General features: G+C 55.6%; 1 protein-coding gene across 3 annotated transcripts in view; it reads left to right on the top strand.

Moving 5' to 3' along the window:
- Positions 1 to 17,191, top strand: part of mus81 (MUS81 structure-specific endonuclease subunit) — a 37,387-nt gene extending 20,196 nt beyond the window's left edge. For 2 of the 3 annotated variants that reach the window (XM_052045268.1, XM_052045269.1), the window contains exons 9-17: positions 1,881 to 2,105; positions 3,519 to 3,646; positions 5,854 to 5,966; positions 7,116 to 7,232; positions 8,980 to 9,075; positions 10,730 to 10,852; positions 14,282 to 14,385; positions 15,191 to 15,274; positions 15,819 to 17,191. In XM_052045268.1, the coding sequence (XP_051901228.1) occupies positions 1,881 to 2,105; positions 3,519 to 3,646; positions 5,854 to 5,966; positions 7,116 to 7,232; positions 8,980 to 9,075; positions 10,730 to 10,852; positions 14,282 to 14,385; positions 15,191 to 15,274; positions 15,819 to 15,885 (1,057 nt within the window). In that variant the 3' untranslated portion in view covers positions 15,886 to 17,191. The remainder of the gene's footprint in view (positions 1 to 1,880; positions 2,106 to 3,518; positions 3,647 to 5,853; positions 5,967 to 7,115; positions 7,233 to 8,979; positions 9,076 to 10,729; positions 10,853 to 14,281; positions 14,386 to 15,190; positions 15,275 to 15,818) is intronic. The other variant, XM_052045270.1, reaches the window with a different exon arrangement.
- The last annotated feature ends 207 nt before the right edge of the window (positions 17,192 to 17,398 follow it).

Raw genomic sequence — 17,398 nt, forward strand, 5'->3', positions numbered from 1 at the left:
CTCTATCTATGCCTCTCATAAACTTATATCAAGTCTCCACTCAGTCTCTGCTGCTCCAGAGAAAACAACCCAAGTTTGTCCAACCTCTCCTTATAGCACTCTAATCCAGGCAGCATCCTGATGAACCTCTCCTGCACCCTTTCCTTAGCCTCCACAATAGGGCGACCAGAATGGAATGCAATACTCCAGATGCAGCCTAACCAGAGTTTTATAGAGCTGCAATATAACTTCCTGACTCTTGAACTCAGTGCCTCGACTAATAAAGGCAAGCATGCCATATGCCTTCTTTACCACCCTATCAACCTGTACAGCCACTTCCAGGGAGCTATGGACTTGGACCCCAAGATCTCTCTGTACATCAACAGTGTTAAGGGTCTTCCCATTAACAGTGTACTGCTCCTTTACATTTGATCTCCCAAAGTGCAACACCTCGCACTTGGCCAGTGACTGTCACTGAACTGTAGGCCAGTGACCTAAAGTCACCAAAAAGCTTCCCTGTTATAATATTGGAAAAAGTGCAGAACTATTAATGCGCAGTAAAACCCACAAACAGCAATGAAACAATGATCCACTGTAGTAATTGAAAAATCAAACTGCTGGAAACCTGAAATAGAAAATATCGGAATCACTCAGCAGGTCAGGCAGCGAGTGTAGGGAGAGAGACGGTTTCCAGCATCTCTGTGTCTCTCTCCGCCGATGCTGCCTGACTTGCTGAGTCTTTCCAGCATCTCTGTTTGTACAAAGTGTTTCAGTGACGTTTGCTGAGGGATGAATGTTGTCCAGGACCCAGCTCAGAGCTCCCCACTCACCTTGGGTCCACTGATGGTAAACTGCGAGCAGCCTGGTTCACCTGAGAAACACTGGTAGTAACACTGCACTGCAGCAGTGTGTGTTATTTAACTGCAACAGAAGGAGGCCATTCGGCCCATCAAGTCCATGCAAGCTCCCACCATATCAATCCCATTCCCCAGCTCCCTAATTCCCTTATTCTTTCTCAAATGCCTGTCCACTCCCCCTCTTGAGGCTTTTGCCACTTGCCTACTCTGGGGATGACTTACAGCAGCCACTTAAACAAGCCGCATGTCGTTGGGATGTGGGAGGAAACCCACAGGGAGAATAAATCAGTACCTGCCTCTGCCGATTCCTCCAGCAGCTCGTTCCCCACGCACCCCACCCCACACCCCACCCCACACCCCACCCCACACCACAGGGAGAATAAATCAGTACCTGCCTCTACCGATTCCTCCAGCAGCTCGTTCCCCACACACACACACACACACACACACACAGAGACAGACAAACAGACACACACAGAAACACACACACACATATACTCACACACACACACAAACACAGAGACACACACAGAGACACACACACATATACACACACACACACACACACACATATATATACACACACACACACACACACACAGAGACAAACAGACATACACAGAGACACAAACACAGACAGAGACACAGACAGAGACACACATACACCGTGCCGGAGATTGGGATGGAACCTGTATCGCTGGTGCTGAAAGGCAGTGGTTCCGACTGCTGCCGTGTCACCTGTTGCAGTAGCTCTGGAAGTGGGGTGGGTGTTGCTGCGGGAGGGATGGGTGGTGGGGTGTGGGGAAAGGTGGGTGTGGGGGAGGGATGGGTGGGGTGTGGGGAGGGGTGGGCAGTGGGGGAGGGATGGGTGGGGGATGGAGATGGGTGGGCGGTGGGTGCGGGGGAGGGATGAGGGGTGGGGTGTGGGGGTGGGATGCGTGGGAGGGATGGGTGGTCGGGTGTGGGGGTGGGACGGGTGGGGGACAGACTGGTGGGCTATGGGGGAGCTCCCTGCCTCTGACTCACGTTGCTCTCTCTCCTCAGCAGAAGTGCCGTCCAGTTGCCGCCCTTCCCCACGGAGCCCGGCGAAGCACCGACCGGCAGACTGACAGACACCGTGCTGGGCACTGGGGCACCCGCAGAGACCCCGAGCACGACCACCTGCGCCCCCCGCCACCGGCAGCCCGCGTTCACACACGTCCCTGAGTTCACCCTCCGCCCCGGGGACTTCGACGTCGTCCTATGCATCGACTTCATCGAAACAACGGCGTATGTCGGAGATGAGGACCCCCAACTGCTTCCCACCCCTCCTGCCCCCCTGCCCCTACCCTGCCCCTCCCCCTCCCACTCCCACCCCTCCCCTCCCCTTCCCCCCTCCCACCTCTCCCTCCTGCTCCCCAACTCTCCCCTCCCTCCCCCTGCTGCTCCCCAACCTTCCCCTCCCTCCACCCCTCCTGCTCCCCACCCCCCAGCTCCCTCCCATCCCCCCCACTCTCCCCCACCTCCTGCTCCCCACCCCTCCCTCGGTCCCTCCCACTCCCCATCACTCCCATCCCTCCTTCCCCAGCTCCCACCCGATCCCTCCCCTCCCAGCCCCCTCCCCTCTGGCTCCCCACACCTCCCCTCCCTCCACCCCCCCCCCAGCTCCCACCCCTCCCATCCCCCCCGCGCTCCCCCCCACCCCTCCCTCCCTCCCTCCCGCCCACTCCCCACCCCTCCCCTCCTTCCTGCTCCCCACTCCCCCTGCTGCCCACCCATCCCATCCCCATCCCCTCCTACTCCCCCTCCCTCCCGCTCTCCCCCCTCCATTTCCCCCTTCCTCCCCCCTCCTCCCACTCTCCCCTTTCCCCACCTCCACCCTCCCCCTTCCTCCCATCCCCCCTCCCTACCCCCCTCTCTCCCTCAGCCTGCGATGTCTGTTTTCCCTCCTCATGCCATCTGCGCAATTTAACCGGGACGGGGCTCAACAGGTCACAGTAACTCCCTCCCAGTGACCTTCCACCATCCTCTCCTCTGCTGGGAGTCCCCACCCTTCACTCCGACACACGCCCCCTCTTCCCTGCAAGTACTCCCCCCTCGCTGTCTGCTCTCTAGCCCAACGCCCATGCTCTCTCTCTGCCCCTCCCCTCTGCCTCCTGCGGTCTCACACTCCCCGCCCCGGCACCCCCCCGCCCACTCCCCCCCACCCCCTCCTTGCCTTCTCTTGTTCCCTTCCCCCCCCCCGCTGCCCATTCTCTGCCCCTCCTCCTCCCCCCTCCCTCACTAACCCTCTCGCCGTCTTTCACCCCTCGCTCCTCTGCTGTGCTAACTCTCCATACAGAGGTGGCGGGGGCACTGCCCCGTCGTCTCCATGCCTACGTACTGAGGAAAGGCACTGACAGCTGACCCTGACCTTGTCCTCGCTGGGAAATCGCCCGGCAGTCGGGGGGCAGGAACTCTGGACGATCACTCCCTCTTCCCAGGAGTCCCAACGTTTTTGTTTCGGGGCGCGTGACCATTGGCCAATCTCATTGCTTCCGGAGCCCAGTGGGGAGACGCTTCCTTCTCCCACTACAGACGTATGGCGCAGTGGCAGACCCGCGCAGAGAGTCCAGACCGCTGCCCCCTTACCCCTGCGAGCGGCCTCCCTCTCCCGTTACCAGCCCCCCGCCCCAACTGACCGCTGGTCTGTTGTTCCTTTAGGGGAGCGAGTCACAGGAAGCGGGAACTGGTCACCGAGCTGCGGAAAAACAAAATCAACTTCGATGTTCGCAAGCTTCACGTCGGGGACTTCCTGTGGGTGGCCCGGGAGAGGCTGCAGCACTGTCCAGGTACAGCTCCCCGCTCTCGCTCTCCCCCTTCGCTCCCCCCTCGTGCTCCCCCCCTCGCTCCCCTCCCTCCCACTCCCCCCACCACTCCCCGCTCTACCCCCTCGCTCTACCCCCTTGCCCCCCTCACGCTCTCCCCCCTCGCTATCCCCCCTCGCCCTCCCCCTCGCACTGCCTCTCACTCTCCCCCTCTCCCTCTGCCCCCCTCTTGCCCCTCTCCCTCCAAATCTTTCTCTCTCTCCCTCCTCCTTCTCCATTTATCTTCTGGTATAGTTTAGCTCATCCATAACCTCAAATCTTTTGAACTACTCATTTTATTTCAGTAGTCATCCATAAGTCATGTTACTTAGCCTTGATTAGCTCCAAACTCTGCATAGTCAGGTCCACTGCTTTATTGAATTGCATTGGTTTATTGACACATGTACTGAGATACAGTGAGAAGCTTCTGTCTGTGCGCCATCCAGACAGATCATACCGTACATAAGTACATCGAGGTAGTAAAAAGGAAAACAGAATGCAGAATGAAGTGTCACAGTTACAGAGAAAGTGCAGTGACAATAAGGTGCAAGGGCCATGATGAGGTAGATTGAGAGATCAAGAATTCATGTTTTAGCGTATGAGAGGTCCGTTATAACAGTGGGATAGAAGCTGTCCTTGAGCCTGGTGGTACGTGTACTCAGGCTTTTGTATCTTCTGCCCAATTGGGAGTGGGGAGAAGAGAGAATGTCCGGGGAAGGAGGGGTCCTTGATTATGTCCCGAGGCAGCGGGAAGTGCAGACGGGGTCAGTGGAGGGGAGGCTGGTCTGTGTGACGGGCTGGTCTGTGTGACGGACTGGGCTGCGTTCACAACTCTGCAGTTCCTCGCGGTCCTGGGCAAATGGTCAGTCAGGAGGCTACAGTGTTTCTCCTGAACTGTCTCAGGTTAGACGTGGACTGGCTCCCTGGACAGACGGCCCGCGTTTGACCACACTCAACCTTGTCTTGTTGACCAGCCTCTTCTTAGAGTAGGACTCAGAGCGAAAAAGATGCAGAACTAAAAATCTGAAATAAAAACAAAAAATCCGGGTACATCCAGCAGGACAGGTAGCGTCCAATTCCCACCCTCCTCTGTCTCAGACACTTCCCCATCTCCACCTCAGGGATAGGCTGGTGGCCACTATGTATGACAAGCCCACAGACTCCCACAGCTCCAGGTTACACTGCCTCTCTCCCTTCCTGCCAGAATCACTCCGTTCTCCCAGTTTCTCCAACTTTCTACACCGTGTCATGGAGTTATACCACATGGAAACAGGCCCTTCCGCCCAACTTGCCCATGCTGCCCAAGTTGCCTACCTAAGCTAGTCCCATTTACCTGCGTTTGGCCCCTATCCCTATAAACCTTTCCTATCCGTGTACCTGTCCAACTGTCTTTTAAACGTTGTTATTGTACTTGCCTCTACCACTTCCTCTGGCAGCTCGTTCCATACACCCACTCCCCTCTTTGTGAGAAGACTTGCCCCTTTAATTTGTTCCCCTCTCACCTTAAACCTATGCCCTCTAGTTCAAGACTACACTACCCTGTGACCGTGCCCCTCATCATTTTATAAACCTCTGTAAGGTCACCCCTCAGCCTCCTTCACTGCTGGGAAAAGAGTCCCAGCCCATCCAGTCTCAACTTATAGCTGAAGCTCTCCAATCCTGGCAACATCCATTTGAATCCTTTCTACCCCCTGTTCAGCACCACCATGTCCTTTCTTTTTAAACATTTATTAACTAAAAGCACTACAAAAGGAGTGCCAAAACACTACAACTAATACAGAAAGAGAAGAGACTGAGCAGCTACAGAACTACAGCAAAATAACGCCAACTAAACACCCGCTAAACACACCCGCAACACTTCAGAGAAGAATCACGCTCTCACCGTCCACGACACACGCGATCCCCTGAGCGCGGAACTCAACCAGAGTGCCCGCGGAGACCGCGTGCTCCCTCTCCAAGGACACCCGCGCGCGCACGTAAACCCGGAATACGGGCAGGCAGGCCGACCGGCCGGAACCCTCGGCCGACTACCATGTCCTTTCTGTAGTGTGGTGACCAGAACTCCACACAGTGTTCAAGTGTTATACAGCAGTAACATGACATCCCAACTCTTGTAACTCAGTGCTCCTGCCTATGAAGGTGAGCAGGCTGAACACCACCTTATCCCCTATCCACCTGTGTCGCCATCACAGGGCAACCTCAGCCGGTTCGTGCCCGGGAGCTGGTCCTGGACTATGTGGTGGAGAGGAAGAGGATGGACGATCTGTGCGGCAGCATCGTGGACGGCCGTTTCCGGGAGCAGAAGGTAAGGAGCGTCACCATCACCATGTGCTGGGGCGGCCGACAGTGGGGGCTGTTCGTTCGGGACCAAAGTCCCAACTTCTCCGTGACTGGCTCCTTGTGTCTCAGTGTCGGTGGTCAGTAACTATAGGAGTTTGATATTGAGCCCACTACAGGTCCCAGGCCGACCTGTGTGTCAGTGTGTGTCTCTGTATCAGTGTGTGTCTGTCTCTGTGTCAGCATCTGTCTCCGTGTCAGCGTCTGCCTCTGTCAGTGTGTGTCTGTCTCTGTGTCAGCGTCTGTCTCTGTGTCAGCGTGTGCCTGTCTCTGTGTCAGCGTCTGCCTCTGTGTCAGCGTCTGTCTGTGTGTCAGTGTGTGCCTCTGCCCCTGTGTCAGCGTCTGCCTCTGTGTCAGCGTGTTTCTGCCTCTGTGTCAGTGTGCCTCTGAGTCAGCTTCTGTGTCAGTGTGTCTCTGCCTCTGTGTCAGCGTGTCTCTGCCTCTGTGTGTGTGTCTCTCTCTGTCTCCTGTCTGTGTGTATGTCTCTCTGTATGTGTGTGTCTCTGTCTGTGTGTCTGTCTGTCTGTATGTGTCTCTGTGTCAGTTTGTGTGTGTGTGTCTCTCTCTCTGTCTCTCTCTCCGTCCCGTGGTGTACTCTGCCTCAGTGAGCTGCCCCAGGTCGGTAGTCCTTATAGTCATACACCACGGAAACAGGCCCTTCACCCATCAAGCCCCTGCCGGCCATCAACCACCCATTTACACCAATTCCATTTTCATTCTCCCCACATTCCCATCAACTCCTCCCAGATTCTACCCCTCACCCACACACTGGGGGCAATTTACAGCGGCCAATTAACCCACCGACCCCGCACGTTATTGGGACGTGGGAGGGAACCGGAGCACCCAGGGTCACAGGGAGAACACGCGCGCGTGCACGTACACACACACACATACACACACACACACACACACACACACACACACACACACACACACACACACACACACACAGACACACACACACACACACACACACACACACACACACCCCCGGAGGTCAGGATCGAACCCGGGTCTCCAGAACTGCAAGGTAGCAGCTCTACCCGCTGCTCCACTGTGCAGGAGGCTCGTTGCCTGACGCTGAGGGACGCCCATGTCTAACTGCCTGTCTCTCCAGTTTCGGATGAAGCGCTGTGGACTGAGGAACCGCATCTACCTGGTCGAGGACTGCAGCTTCGTCAAACACCTGAGCCTCCCCGAGAGCACGCTGCAACAGGCGATCGTCAACACCCAGGTAAACGCGCCGGGAGCAGGCGCCGCCTGAGAAACTCCGTTCCTCCGCCAGCGTCAACAGAGCCTCCGCCGACGCAGTTCCATGGGGAATGACGGGGAGCGAGGGGAGGTGGGGGGTGGGAAGACCGAGGAGGGGGGAAGAGGTGAGGGTGTGGGGGGGGGGGGGTGAAGGACAAAGAGTGAGGGGAATGGGCATTGGCTGGAAAATGAGAGAGGCAAAAGATCAGGTACGGTACTGATAGCACAGAAACAGGCCCTTCGGCCCAACTGATCCGTGCCGACCAAGATTCCCAACTAAGCCAGTCCCATTTGCCCGCGTTTGGCCCATTTCCCTCTGAACTTTTCCAATCCTTGTCATCGTCCAACTGTCTTTTAAATGTTGTCGTTGTACCCGCCTCGACCACTGCCTCTGGCAGCTCGTTCCACACGCCCGCCACCCTCTGTGTGAAGAAGCTGCCCCTCGGGTCCCTTTTAGATCTTGCACCCCTCACCTTAAACCTGTGCCCTCAAGTTTTTAGTTCCCCTTCCCCGGGGAAAAGACAGTGTGCATTCACGCAGACGCTGCAATCTGAAGTAACAAGCCACCCGCTGGAGGAACTCAGCGGGTCGAGCAGCATCCCTGGGAGGAAAGGAATTGTCGACGTTTGGTCTCCACCCGAAACATCGATGATCCCTCTCTCCCTCCCCCACAGATGCTGCACGACTGGCTGAGTTTCTCCAGCAGATTGTGTGTTGCTCGTGAGTGGGAGGACCAGGCTCCGGGGCTGTGGCTCCCTTTCCTCACTTGACCCATCGCCAGTGTTCACACAGAACAGCACGGCTCAGGAACAGGCCCTTCGGCCCACAATGTCCGTGCTGACCATGACACTAATTTAAACTGGACAACTGCCTGCGCGTGGGCCATATCCCTCCACTCCCTGCCTGTTCATGTGTCTGCCTAAATGCCTCTTAAACATTGCTTTCTTCTGTGCTCTCCTGTTATACCTGCACCACCTCCCATCACACTTTCACCCTAAGGACAATTATTATTGTCTTTCTCCGAGCACCTATCCCTCCATTGTCCTCGGAAGCTCTGTTAGATTCCGAACCTCCTGCTGCTTCCGGTTGGTGAGACCATTTAGAAACATAGAAAACCTACAGCACAATTCAGGCCCTTTGGCCCACAGAGCTGTGCCGAACATGTCCCTACCTTAGAAATTACTAGGCTTACCCATAGCCCTCTATTTTTCCCAGGTCCATGTACCTATCCAAAAGTCTCCTAAAAGACCCTGTCGTATCCGCCTCCACCACCGTTGCCGGCAGCCCGTTCCACGCACTCACCACTCTCTGAGTAAAAAACTTACCCCTGACATCTCCTCTGTACCTACTCCCCAGCACCTTAAACCTGTGTCCTCTTGTGGCAACCATTTCAGCCCTGGGGAAAAGCCTCTGACTATCCACTTGATCAATGCCTCTCATCATCTTATACACCTCTATCCCCCCTCATCCTCCGTCGCTCCAAGGAGAAAAGGCCGAGTTCCCGCAACCTGTTTTCATAAGGCATGCTCCCCAATCCTGAGCAGCGTCCTTGTAAATCTCCTCGGTTTCCCGAAAACCCACTGCGTTACCAGACCCAACTCCCTAACCCCCGCTTTGCAGCGTCCCTAAACGTGTGCCCCTGCAGTTGCCAGTGCCCCGCTCTGTGGGGGTGTTGGATTGCCGCGAGAGTACTGACCGTTGCCTGACCCTCTGTACGTCCCGCCCGGCAGGTTGTGGACGGATTTTTTGTCAAGCGGACCAAGGACGTGAAGGAGTCGGCCGCCTACCTCACGATCATGACCCGATACCTGCAGAACCTGTACCTGGTAGGTGTTTCTGTTGTAACCCTGTGTTCAGGCACAGGAACACAGAGTCCAAGGTGTGGCAGCCCCACCGGGAAGGGGGTGTGACAGAGGGGATTGGTTCAGGGGTCTGACCGCAGCGGGGAAGGAGCTGTTCTTGAGTCTGGATGTCCGGGGCTTTTGAGCTCCTGTATTGTCTCCCGGAAGGTAGAACAGGGAATGGCCAGGGGTGGCAGGCATCCCTGATGATACCGTCGGCCTTCCTGAAGCAACGCAGCATTCTCCTTCCGCTCCTGGAGCGAGACTCCCAAGAGTTGGTGGGGTTGTAGCGGGAAGACGAGCACGTCCATGAATCGTTTCCTCTGTCCTCCCGGTAACCTCCTCCTACAGAGCGCCAGGGAGCGTGTTGCTTTCAGGATCCTGGCGTGAGGCAACAGAGTCGACGGGGAGAACATAGGACACTACAGCACAGTACAGGCCCTTCGGCCCACAATGTTGTGCCGACCTATAGAAACACCTTCTGTCTGATCAATATAACCCTTCCCTCCTGCACAGCCCACAACCCTCCATTTTTCTTACATCCATGTGCCTATCTGAGAGTCTTTTAAATGTCCTTATTGTATCAGCCTCACCACCACCCCCGGCAGTGTGTTCCAGGCACCCACCACTCTCTGTGTAAAACAAAAACCTACCTCTGACATCTCCCCTAAACTTTCCTCCTCTGACCTTAAACGGCTGTCCTCTGGTATTGGCCATTACGCCCTGGGGAAGAGGTCCACGCTATCTATGCCCCTCATAATCTTGTACACCTCTGTCAAGTCAGAATCAGGTTTATTATCACTGACACATGTCGTGAAATGTGTTGTTTTGTGGCAGCCATACAGTGCAAGACATAAAAATTACTATGTTACAAAAATAAATAAATAGTGCGAAAGGGTGGCGTTCATGGGCTCATAGACCATTCAGAAATCTGATGGCGGAGGGGAAGAAGCTGTTCCTGAATCGTTGAGTGTGGGTCTTAAGGCTCCTGTACCTCCTCCCCGATGGTAGTAACGAGAAGAGGGCATGTCCTGGGGGGGGTGAGGGTCCTTGATGATGGATGCCGCCTTCTTGAGGCACTGCCTCTCGAAGATGTCCTCTGTCTCCCCTCTCAAGCTGCATCTCTCCAAAGAGAAAAGCCCTAGCTTGCTCAACCTATCCTCATAAGACATGTTCTCTAATCCGTGCAGCATCCTGATAAATCTCTGCACCCTCTCTAAAGCTTCCACATCTTTCCTATAATAAGGCGACCAGAACTGAACACAATACCCTGAGTGTGGTCTAACCAGAGCTCTATAGAGCTGCAACATCACCTCGCGGCTCTTGAACTCAATACCCCGACTAATGAAGGCCAGCACACCACATGCCCCTTGACCACCCTATCAACTAGCGTGGCAACTTTGTTGTACACCGGGTGTTGGTCTGGGAGGGAGCGTTGTTAACGTCATCACAAGACAAGCTGATGGCTCCAGCAGGGATCCCCCTGTGTAACAGGGGTTTGTCAGTCCCAGCCACGTGGAGAACAGTATAAGAGAGGGGAGGGCGCACCTTGTGGCTCCCAGGAAGGGGAGGGGGAGCGGCGGCACACCTGACCGCAGAAGGGAGAGGATCTTAACATTCCCGTACCTTCCTCCCCCAGCAAAAGACCCTGGTGAGCTGCAGGAAGGAGGAGCAAGTGGCGTGCAGCAAGGAGGAGACAGACTCCAACACCTGCATCCTGCTCACCTTCAACGACTTCAACGAAGGAGCCATGAAGAACAGGGTGAGTGTGGGGGATGGGGGTTCCCTCGTCCCTGCTGGGACCCCAGACCGTGTGATCAAGACGGGACGGCAGGATTTCCCCGGCTCCTCGTGTTGAGCGGGAGAGGTGGATACTCCCGTCTGTGTACGAGCTGTGGCTGAGGGCGTATTTGTATTGTACTGGAGGTGTGGGATCTTTCTCTGCACCAGGTCCCCCTGATCCTTCCAACCCACTGCTCCCTCTCCGTTCCCTTGCTCCGTCACTGACTCCACCTTCCCTTTAGCCCTGCGTTCTGGCATGACATACCTTCGTTTGGTTGTCCCTTTCAAACGTCCTTTACCCCCTGAATTCTCGTGCACCTGATTCAGAGTGACACCTCTCCTTCCCCTGTTCACCAACCCTCATCTTCCCCTCGCAGTCCGAAATCACGCATCTAATCACAGCAGCAGCTAATCACTCCCTCCTGGTGTGCCTTGGACTTGGGTTGACGTCTCTAGAGCATGGGCACTGTCAGACCAATTACCTGCCACATCCTTCCTACAATGAGTTGACCACAACCGAACCTGCCAAGTTACCTGAGCACTTTCTGTTTACCTGCACTCTGTCAGCACTGCCCAGTTACCCAGACATTTCCTACTTGCCAGGACCCTGTCAGTATTAAACTCAGCCTGTTTACCTGGGCACTGTCAGCCCTTGAACCTAAGATAGTCACATGTACATCGAAACAGACAGTGAAATACATCTTTTGCATAGAGTGTTCTGGGGGCAGCCCACAACTGTTGCCATGCTTCTGGCACCAACATAGCATGCCCACAACTTCCTAACCCATACGTCTTTTGGAACGTGGGAGGAAACCGGAGCACCCGGAGGAAACCCACGCAGACACGGGGAGAACATATAAACTCCTCACAGACAGTGGCCGGACTTGAACCTGGGTTGCTGGCGCTGTAATAGCATTACGCTAACCACTACACTACCGTGCCTGCCCATTTACCTGGGCACCTGATTTACCCAGGCCCTGCTTCTTTACCTGAGCATTGCCAGTCCTAAGCCCTGCCCATTTACCTCTTGCCTTAACATCCTAATGAGGGGTACATTAATTGGCAATTAGCAAACATTGTGATAAATGCCATCAAACTACATTACTCTGTAAGAAGTGCCTACCCTGTGGTGCTGGGTACCCCAAACCCAGCCAAAGTGCATGAGGGCGCAGTGATAATTGAACAGTAGAGTGCCTTGTGGTGCAGAAAGGCCACCTCCTTTTACAATATATTAATGACCCACATCCCAGTTTCTGAGCTGAGGCGCGTCTCATCCGATCCCTTCCGCATGGTCATGGGGTCCTGAACCCTTTGAATCTCTTCTGCTAATTCAGTTGGAGCAAGTCTCGATCTGAAATTTCCAACTGAACCCCAGCTCAACTTTCTGGGAGTTCAATATATCCTCCTACCTCTGGGACAGCAGGAGCTCAATGGGCCTCCTCCTAACGTTACTGGGAGGTTTCTGATATTCCTGCACTGAAAGTCTGTCGAACAGTAGTTATGTTGCCTCCACAACACAGTAGTTGTGCCCTTCCCTCTGTTCTCTCTGCCCTTTCAACTGTCTCTCAGTCAGTCTGTCAGCCCTGGGCGTTGTTTAACCCTTTCAATCTCCCAATCGTTCTGGTCGCCAAGTCCAATTTGGAATTGGTTTATTACTGTCACATGTACCAAGATACAGTTTCGTGCCAGTCAGACAGATCATTCCGTATATAAGTACATCGAGGTTGTATAAAGGAAAACAGGATGCAGAATATAGTGTTACAGTTACAGAGAAATTGTCTGCCTGCACTGCACTAAGATGCAAGGGCAGACTGGGAGATCAAGAGTTCATCATGTTGTGTATGAGAGGTCCGTTTAAGACTCTGATAACAGCGGGATAGAAGCTGTCCTTGAGCCTGGTGGTACGTGTTCTCAGGCTTTTGTATCTTCTGCCCAATGGGAGGGGGAGAGAAGAGAGAATGTCTGGGGTGGGAGAGGTCTTTGATTATGTCGGCTGCTCTCCCGAGGCAGCGGGAAGTGTAGACGGCGTCAGTGGAGGGGAGGCTGTTTTCCGTGACGGACTGGGCTGTGTCCACAACTCTCTACAGTTCCTTGTGGTCTTGGGCAGAGCAGTTGCCGTACCAAGCCGTGATACATCCGGGTAGGATGCTTTCAACGATGCATCTGTAAAAATTGGTGAGGGTCATCGGGGACGGGCCGAACTTCTCAGCAGAGGCGCTAGTGAGCTTTCTTGGCCATAGCGTTCACGTGGCTGGTCCAGGACAAATTATTGGTGATATTTGCACCTAAGAACTTGAAGCTCTCAACCATCTCCACCCCAGCACCACTGATAGACAGGCGTGTGCTCTGACCCACTTCCTGAAGTCAGTGACCAGCTCCTTTGTTTTGCTGACATTTGAGTCAAACTGCTGATATTCCAATCAGAGCAACGAATCTGCACTCAATCCCTCCGAGGTCTGGTGTGTATATCGGATCACCGGAACGTGCTGCGCCTTCTTCCTCCGTAGAGTACGGGCTTTCCTTCCGTGTCTCATCCCCCTCCTAATCTTATACTAATCTATCCTCCACACTTTCCCATCAACTAACACCCACCCACACACTGGGGGCAATTTACAGCGACTAATTAACCTATGACCTCAAATACTAGAGGGCATAGGTTTAAGGTGAGCAAAGGAAAGTTTAGCGGAGATTTACGAGGCGTTTTACCTTACACAGCAAGCGGTAGGTACCTGGAGTGCACTGCCAGGGGTGTTGTGGAAGCAGATACGATAACGACTCGGCAGTGAGACAGGCACATGAACAGGCAGGGAACAGAGGGACATGGGCCGCTTGTAGGCAGGTGGGATTAGTTTAAATTGGAATCATGGTCGGCACAGACATGGTGGGCCGAAGGGCCTGTTCTGTGCTGTTCTACATTCTGTTGACCCTGCATGTTGTTGGGACGTGGGAGGAAACCGGAACACTCGGGAGAAACCCATGGGGTCACGGGAAGGAAACACACTCACAGACAAGCATGCACACGCGCGCACACACACACACACACAGGCACACGCACACACAGACACAGGCATACGCACACACACACACAGAGGCACATACACAGGCACACACACACACACACAGGCACACGCATACACACACACACGCACAGGCACACACACAAGCACACACAGACACAGGCACGCACACATACACACAGGCACACACATACACAGGCACACACACACACACACAGAGGCACAGACACAGGCACACACACACACATACACAGACACACACACACTGCTGGATGTGAGGATCAAATCCAGGTCTCTACCTGCTGCCACGAATGAGTAATAATGCCGTTTTCCCGTGTCTAAAGGTGCTATATAAATGCAGGTTGTTGTTAAATGTGGCTGCTGTTTTTCAGGCGCAGACTGTGAAGGAGGTCTTTGCTAAGCAGCTGATGCAGATCAATGGTATCAGTGGGGAGAAGGCCGTGGCCATTCTGGGCCACTACGACTCCGTGGCCAGGTGCGTATCCGGGGAACTTCCTTGCAGCAGCATCACAGGCACAGAGCATCGGATACGCAGCACCACAGGTGTGATCTCCGCTCTGCCCCAGCGACCATTGCTCGGGGAACTTCCCCTTGCCCCAGTGGGTGAGGGCTCTAACATTAAAGTTTCAAGTGCACCATTCAGCGGCTCATGAGGGAGAGGAGTGTGGGAGGTTGAACCGGCTCCTTCAGTGTGGAGTTGTGAGAGGCACAGATAGGGTAGACAGAATCTCTTCCCCCAGGGTAGAAATGTCAAACACCAGAGGATGTGCATTTAAGGTGAGAGGGGGAAGGAGATGTGCAGGGCCAGTTTTTTTTAACCCAGAGAGCGGTGGGTAGCTGGAACAGGCTGCTGGGGGAAGCGGTGGAATACAACAAGGAGGTTTATGAGGCTGTTAGACACATGAATGTGCAGGGAATGGAGGGATGTGGATCATGTGCAGGCAGAAGAGATTTCGTTTAATTCAGCATCGTGTTCAGCAGACATTGTGGGCCGTAGGGCCTGTTTCTGTGCTGTGTTCCAGATAAGTTGCAAAGCGAGGCAAAGGTGAGTTGAGAGAATAAGAAGCAGGAGATTGGGAGCCGGCATGGACTGGAAGGGCCGAATGGTCTCCTGGGTTGTAATTCGAGGTGCCGCACGGAGTCCCCACACTGCGGACAACCAGCCCTTGGACAGTGAATGGGAGGGAACTGTCCTTGCCAGGTGTTTCTGATTGGTTGGCTGACAGCGATCCCTGCTTTCAATTGGCGGCCTCACTGAGACCTCTGCTTCTGATTGACAGCCTGATGAAAGCCTATGAGGCGTGTCCGACGGCATTGGGGCGGGAGAAGCTGCTGTCCAACATCAAGTGTGGCAACACCCAGCGGTGAGTACTGGGGTAGCGCAGTCCGCAGGGTCCCGCCGCCGGCAGCGTTACCTCAGGCTCTGTGGCTAACCCCACCTGCAGCAACTGGGCCACGGCACTCGAGGGGTGGCATGGACACTTGGGGAGGGGGTGGGGTAGATAGAGGGGGAGGGGGAGGGGGAGAGGGGGTGGGATGGAGGGGGAAGGAGAAGGGGTGGGTTTGAGGGAGGAGGGAGAGAGGGTGGGTTTGAGGGAGATGAGGACAGGGCCGGTTGTTCTGTGGTGAGGGTCCATCACTGACTGCTGATACCCTGATCACAAGCAGGTAAACCCCTCACCCACAGTCCCTTCCCCTCCACACTGGGGGGGGGGGGGGGGGGGGGGGGGGGGGGGGGGGGGGGGGGGGGGGGGGGGGGTTGGGGTGGTTGTGTGGGGGGATCTGCACCTACATCGGTTTCCCACCCTGAACGTTACGTGACTGAGCCTGCGGTGATTGCGATGTGTTGGGAGGTTTGCGTGGAGCTGTAACGGGGACAAATCAACTCCCTGCACTTTCCCTCCCAAGGAACCTGGGGCCAGCGCTGAGCAAGACGGTGTCACAGCTGTACTGCACCGAAGGACCCCTCTGCTGAGTCAGGCCCACGGTGGCACCAACCGCAGCAGGACCTCCCTTTGGAGGGACCCCACACCTCGACCCATCGAGGGAACCCCTCCTGAGGAGCTGCTATCAATTGGAACCAAGTTCTTGCCCTCTCTCCCTCCCACCCCCTCCCCACCTCCCTCCTCCCCTCCATCCCTACCTCCCTCCCACTCCATCCCACCCCTCCCCTCCATCCCATCCTCCCTCCCATTCCATCCCTCCCCCCCTCCCCTCCTCCGCCACTTCCCGGAGAGAAGCCCGCGACTCCTTGGTGTGCAGGATCTACGGACACATTCCCTTGCATCCTATTTCTCTGCACGTTGCCTTGACCAGAGTTGGGCACTGAACTGCCCCCCGACTCCCCGAAGGAGCTGGAGATTCGGGCAAGGATTTTAGTCGATAAAAGTGCCGCCGCACTTTGCTTACGGAAGACAGAAGCAGCCCGTCGCTTCACTGTTTGGGTGGAGCAACTTTTTTTTAACAAAAATATCACGAGTTGAATGGAAGGCCTTCATGTCGTTCTGGACGTGGACCAGATTTTAAAGTAAACGAATGGATATTTTGATTCTGAGCGGCCATCAATGAAGAGCTTCATCCTGAGCTACAATGCTTGTCCTCACAGATTCTGTGGGGTTTGTTCTGAGAAGGGAGACCGTCCCATTCCCCGTCAGGATCTCTCTCTCTCAACTTGCTGACTCTGTTCCCGAGGTTTCTGACTTTCCGATTCCCGAGTCTCGCCGTCATGCGGTCCCTGAAACTTGTTTACTGTTTAACTTCCTCTCCTCTCTCGCAGAGGTGTGGGCCGGGATTTGGCGCTCTCCCCTGTGCATCGTCAAGGCCGGCCTCCCTCTCGTTCCGAGGGAGCGGAGGGCAGTGAAATCCGACCTCGCTCTCGGACTGAGGGCGGGAGAGCAGAGGGTGTCTCCGGACCCGGGAACGCCGGGGCCCCAGTGCTAGTGGCTGCTCACCCCGATGCCTTCAGCAGGGGAGGACGCAGCTCAGGGAACTGCTGCCCGGCTCCACTGCGGACTGTCCGCGGGTACCCGCCGTCCACGTAGATCCACGGCTTGTTCCAAACGTGGGTCGGTCTGGAGTGTGCAGGCAGCACTGGGGAGTTCTTGGCTTTGGTACCTAGTGTAATGGCGATGGTTCTGGGTGGGGGCGGAGGGCAGGCCAGACCCATGGGTCACCTCCAGAACAGCCCCGGGGAGTTGTCCCTCTTCCACTGCCCCACATTGACTGTGCTCCCTTTGCACTTCCATCTTGCTCTTTGCTCCCCCCTCCCCCCCCTCCCCCCTCTCCCCCCTCCCCCCTCTCCCCCCTCCCCCCTCCCCCCTTCCCCCCTCCCCCCTCTCCCCCCTCTCCCCCCTCCCCCCTTCCCCCCCTCCCCCTTCCCCCCTCCCCCTCCCCCTCTCCCCTCTCCCCCTCTCCCCTTCCCCACTCCCCCTCCCCACTCCCCCCTCCCCACTCCCCCCTCCCCCCTTCCCCACACCGCCTCCCCACTC

Source organism: Pristis pectinata, chromosome 38 (genome assembly GCF_009764475.1).
Source record: "Pristis pectinata isolate sPriPec2 chromosome 38, sPriPec2.1.pri, whole genome shotgun sequence".
Taxonomy (NCBI): Eukaryota; Metazoa; Chordata; class Chondrichthyes; order Rhinopristiformes; family Pristidae; genus Pristis; species Pristis pectinata.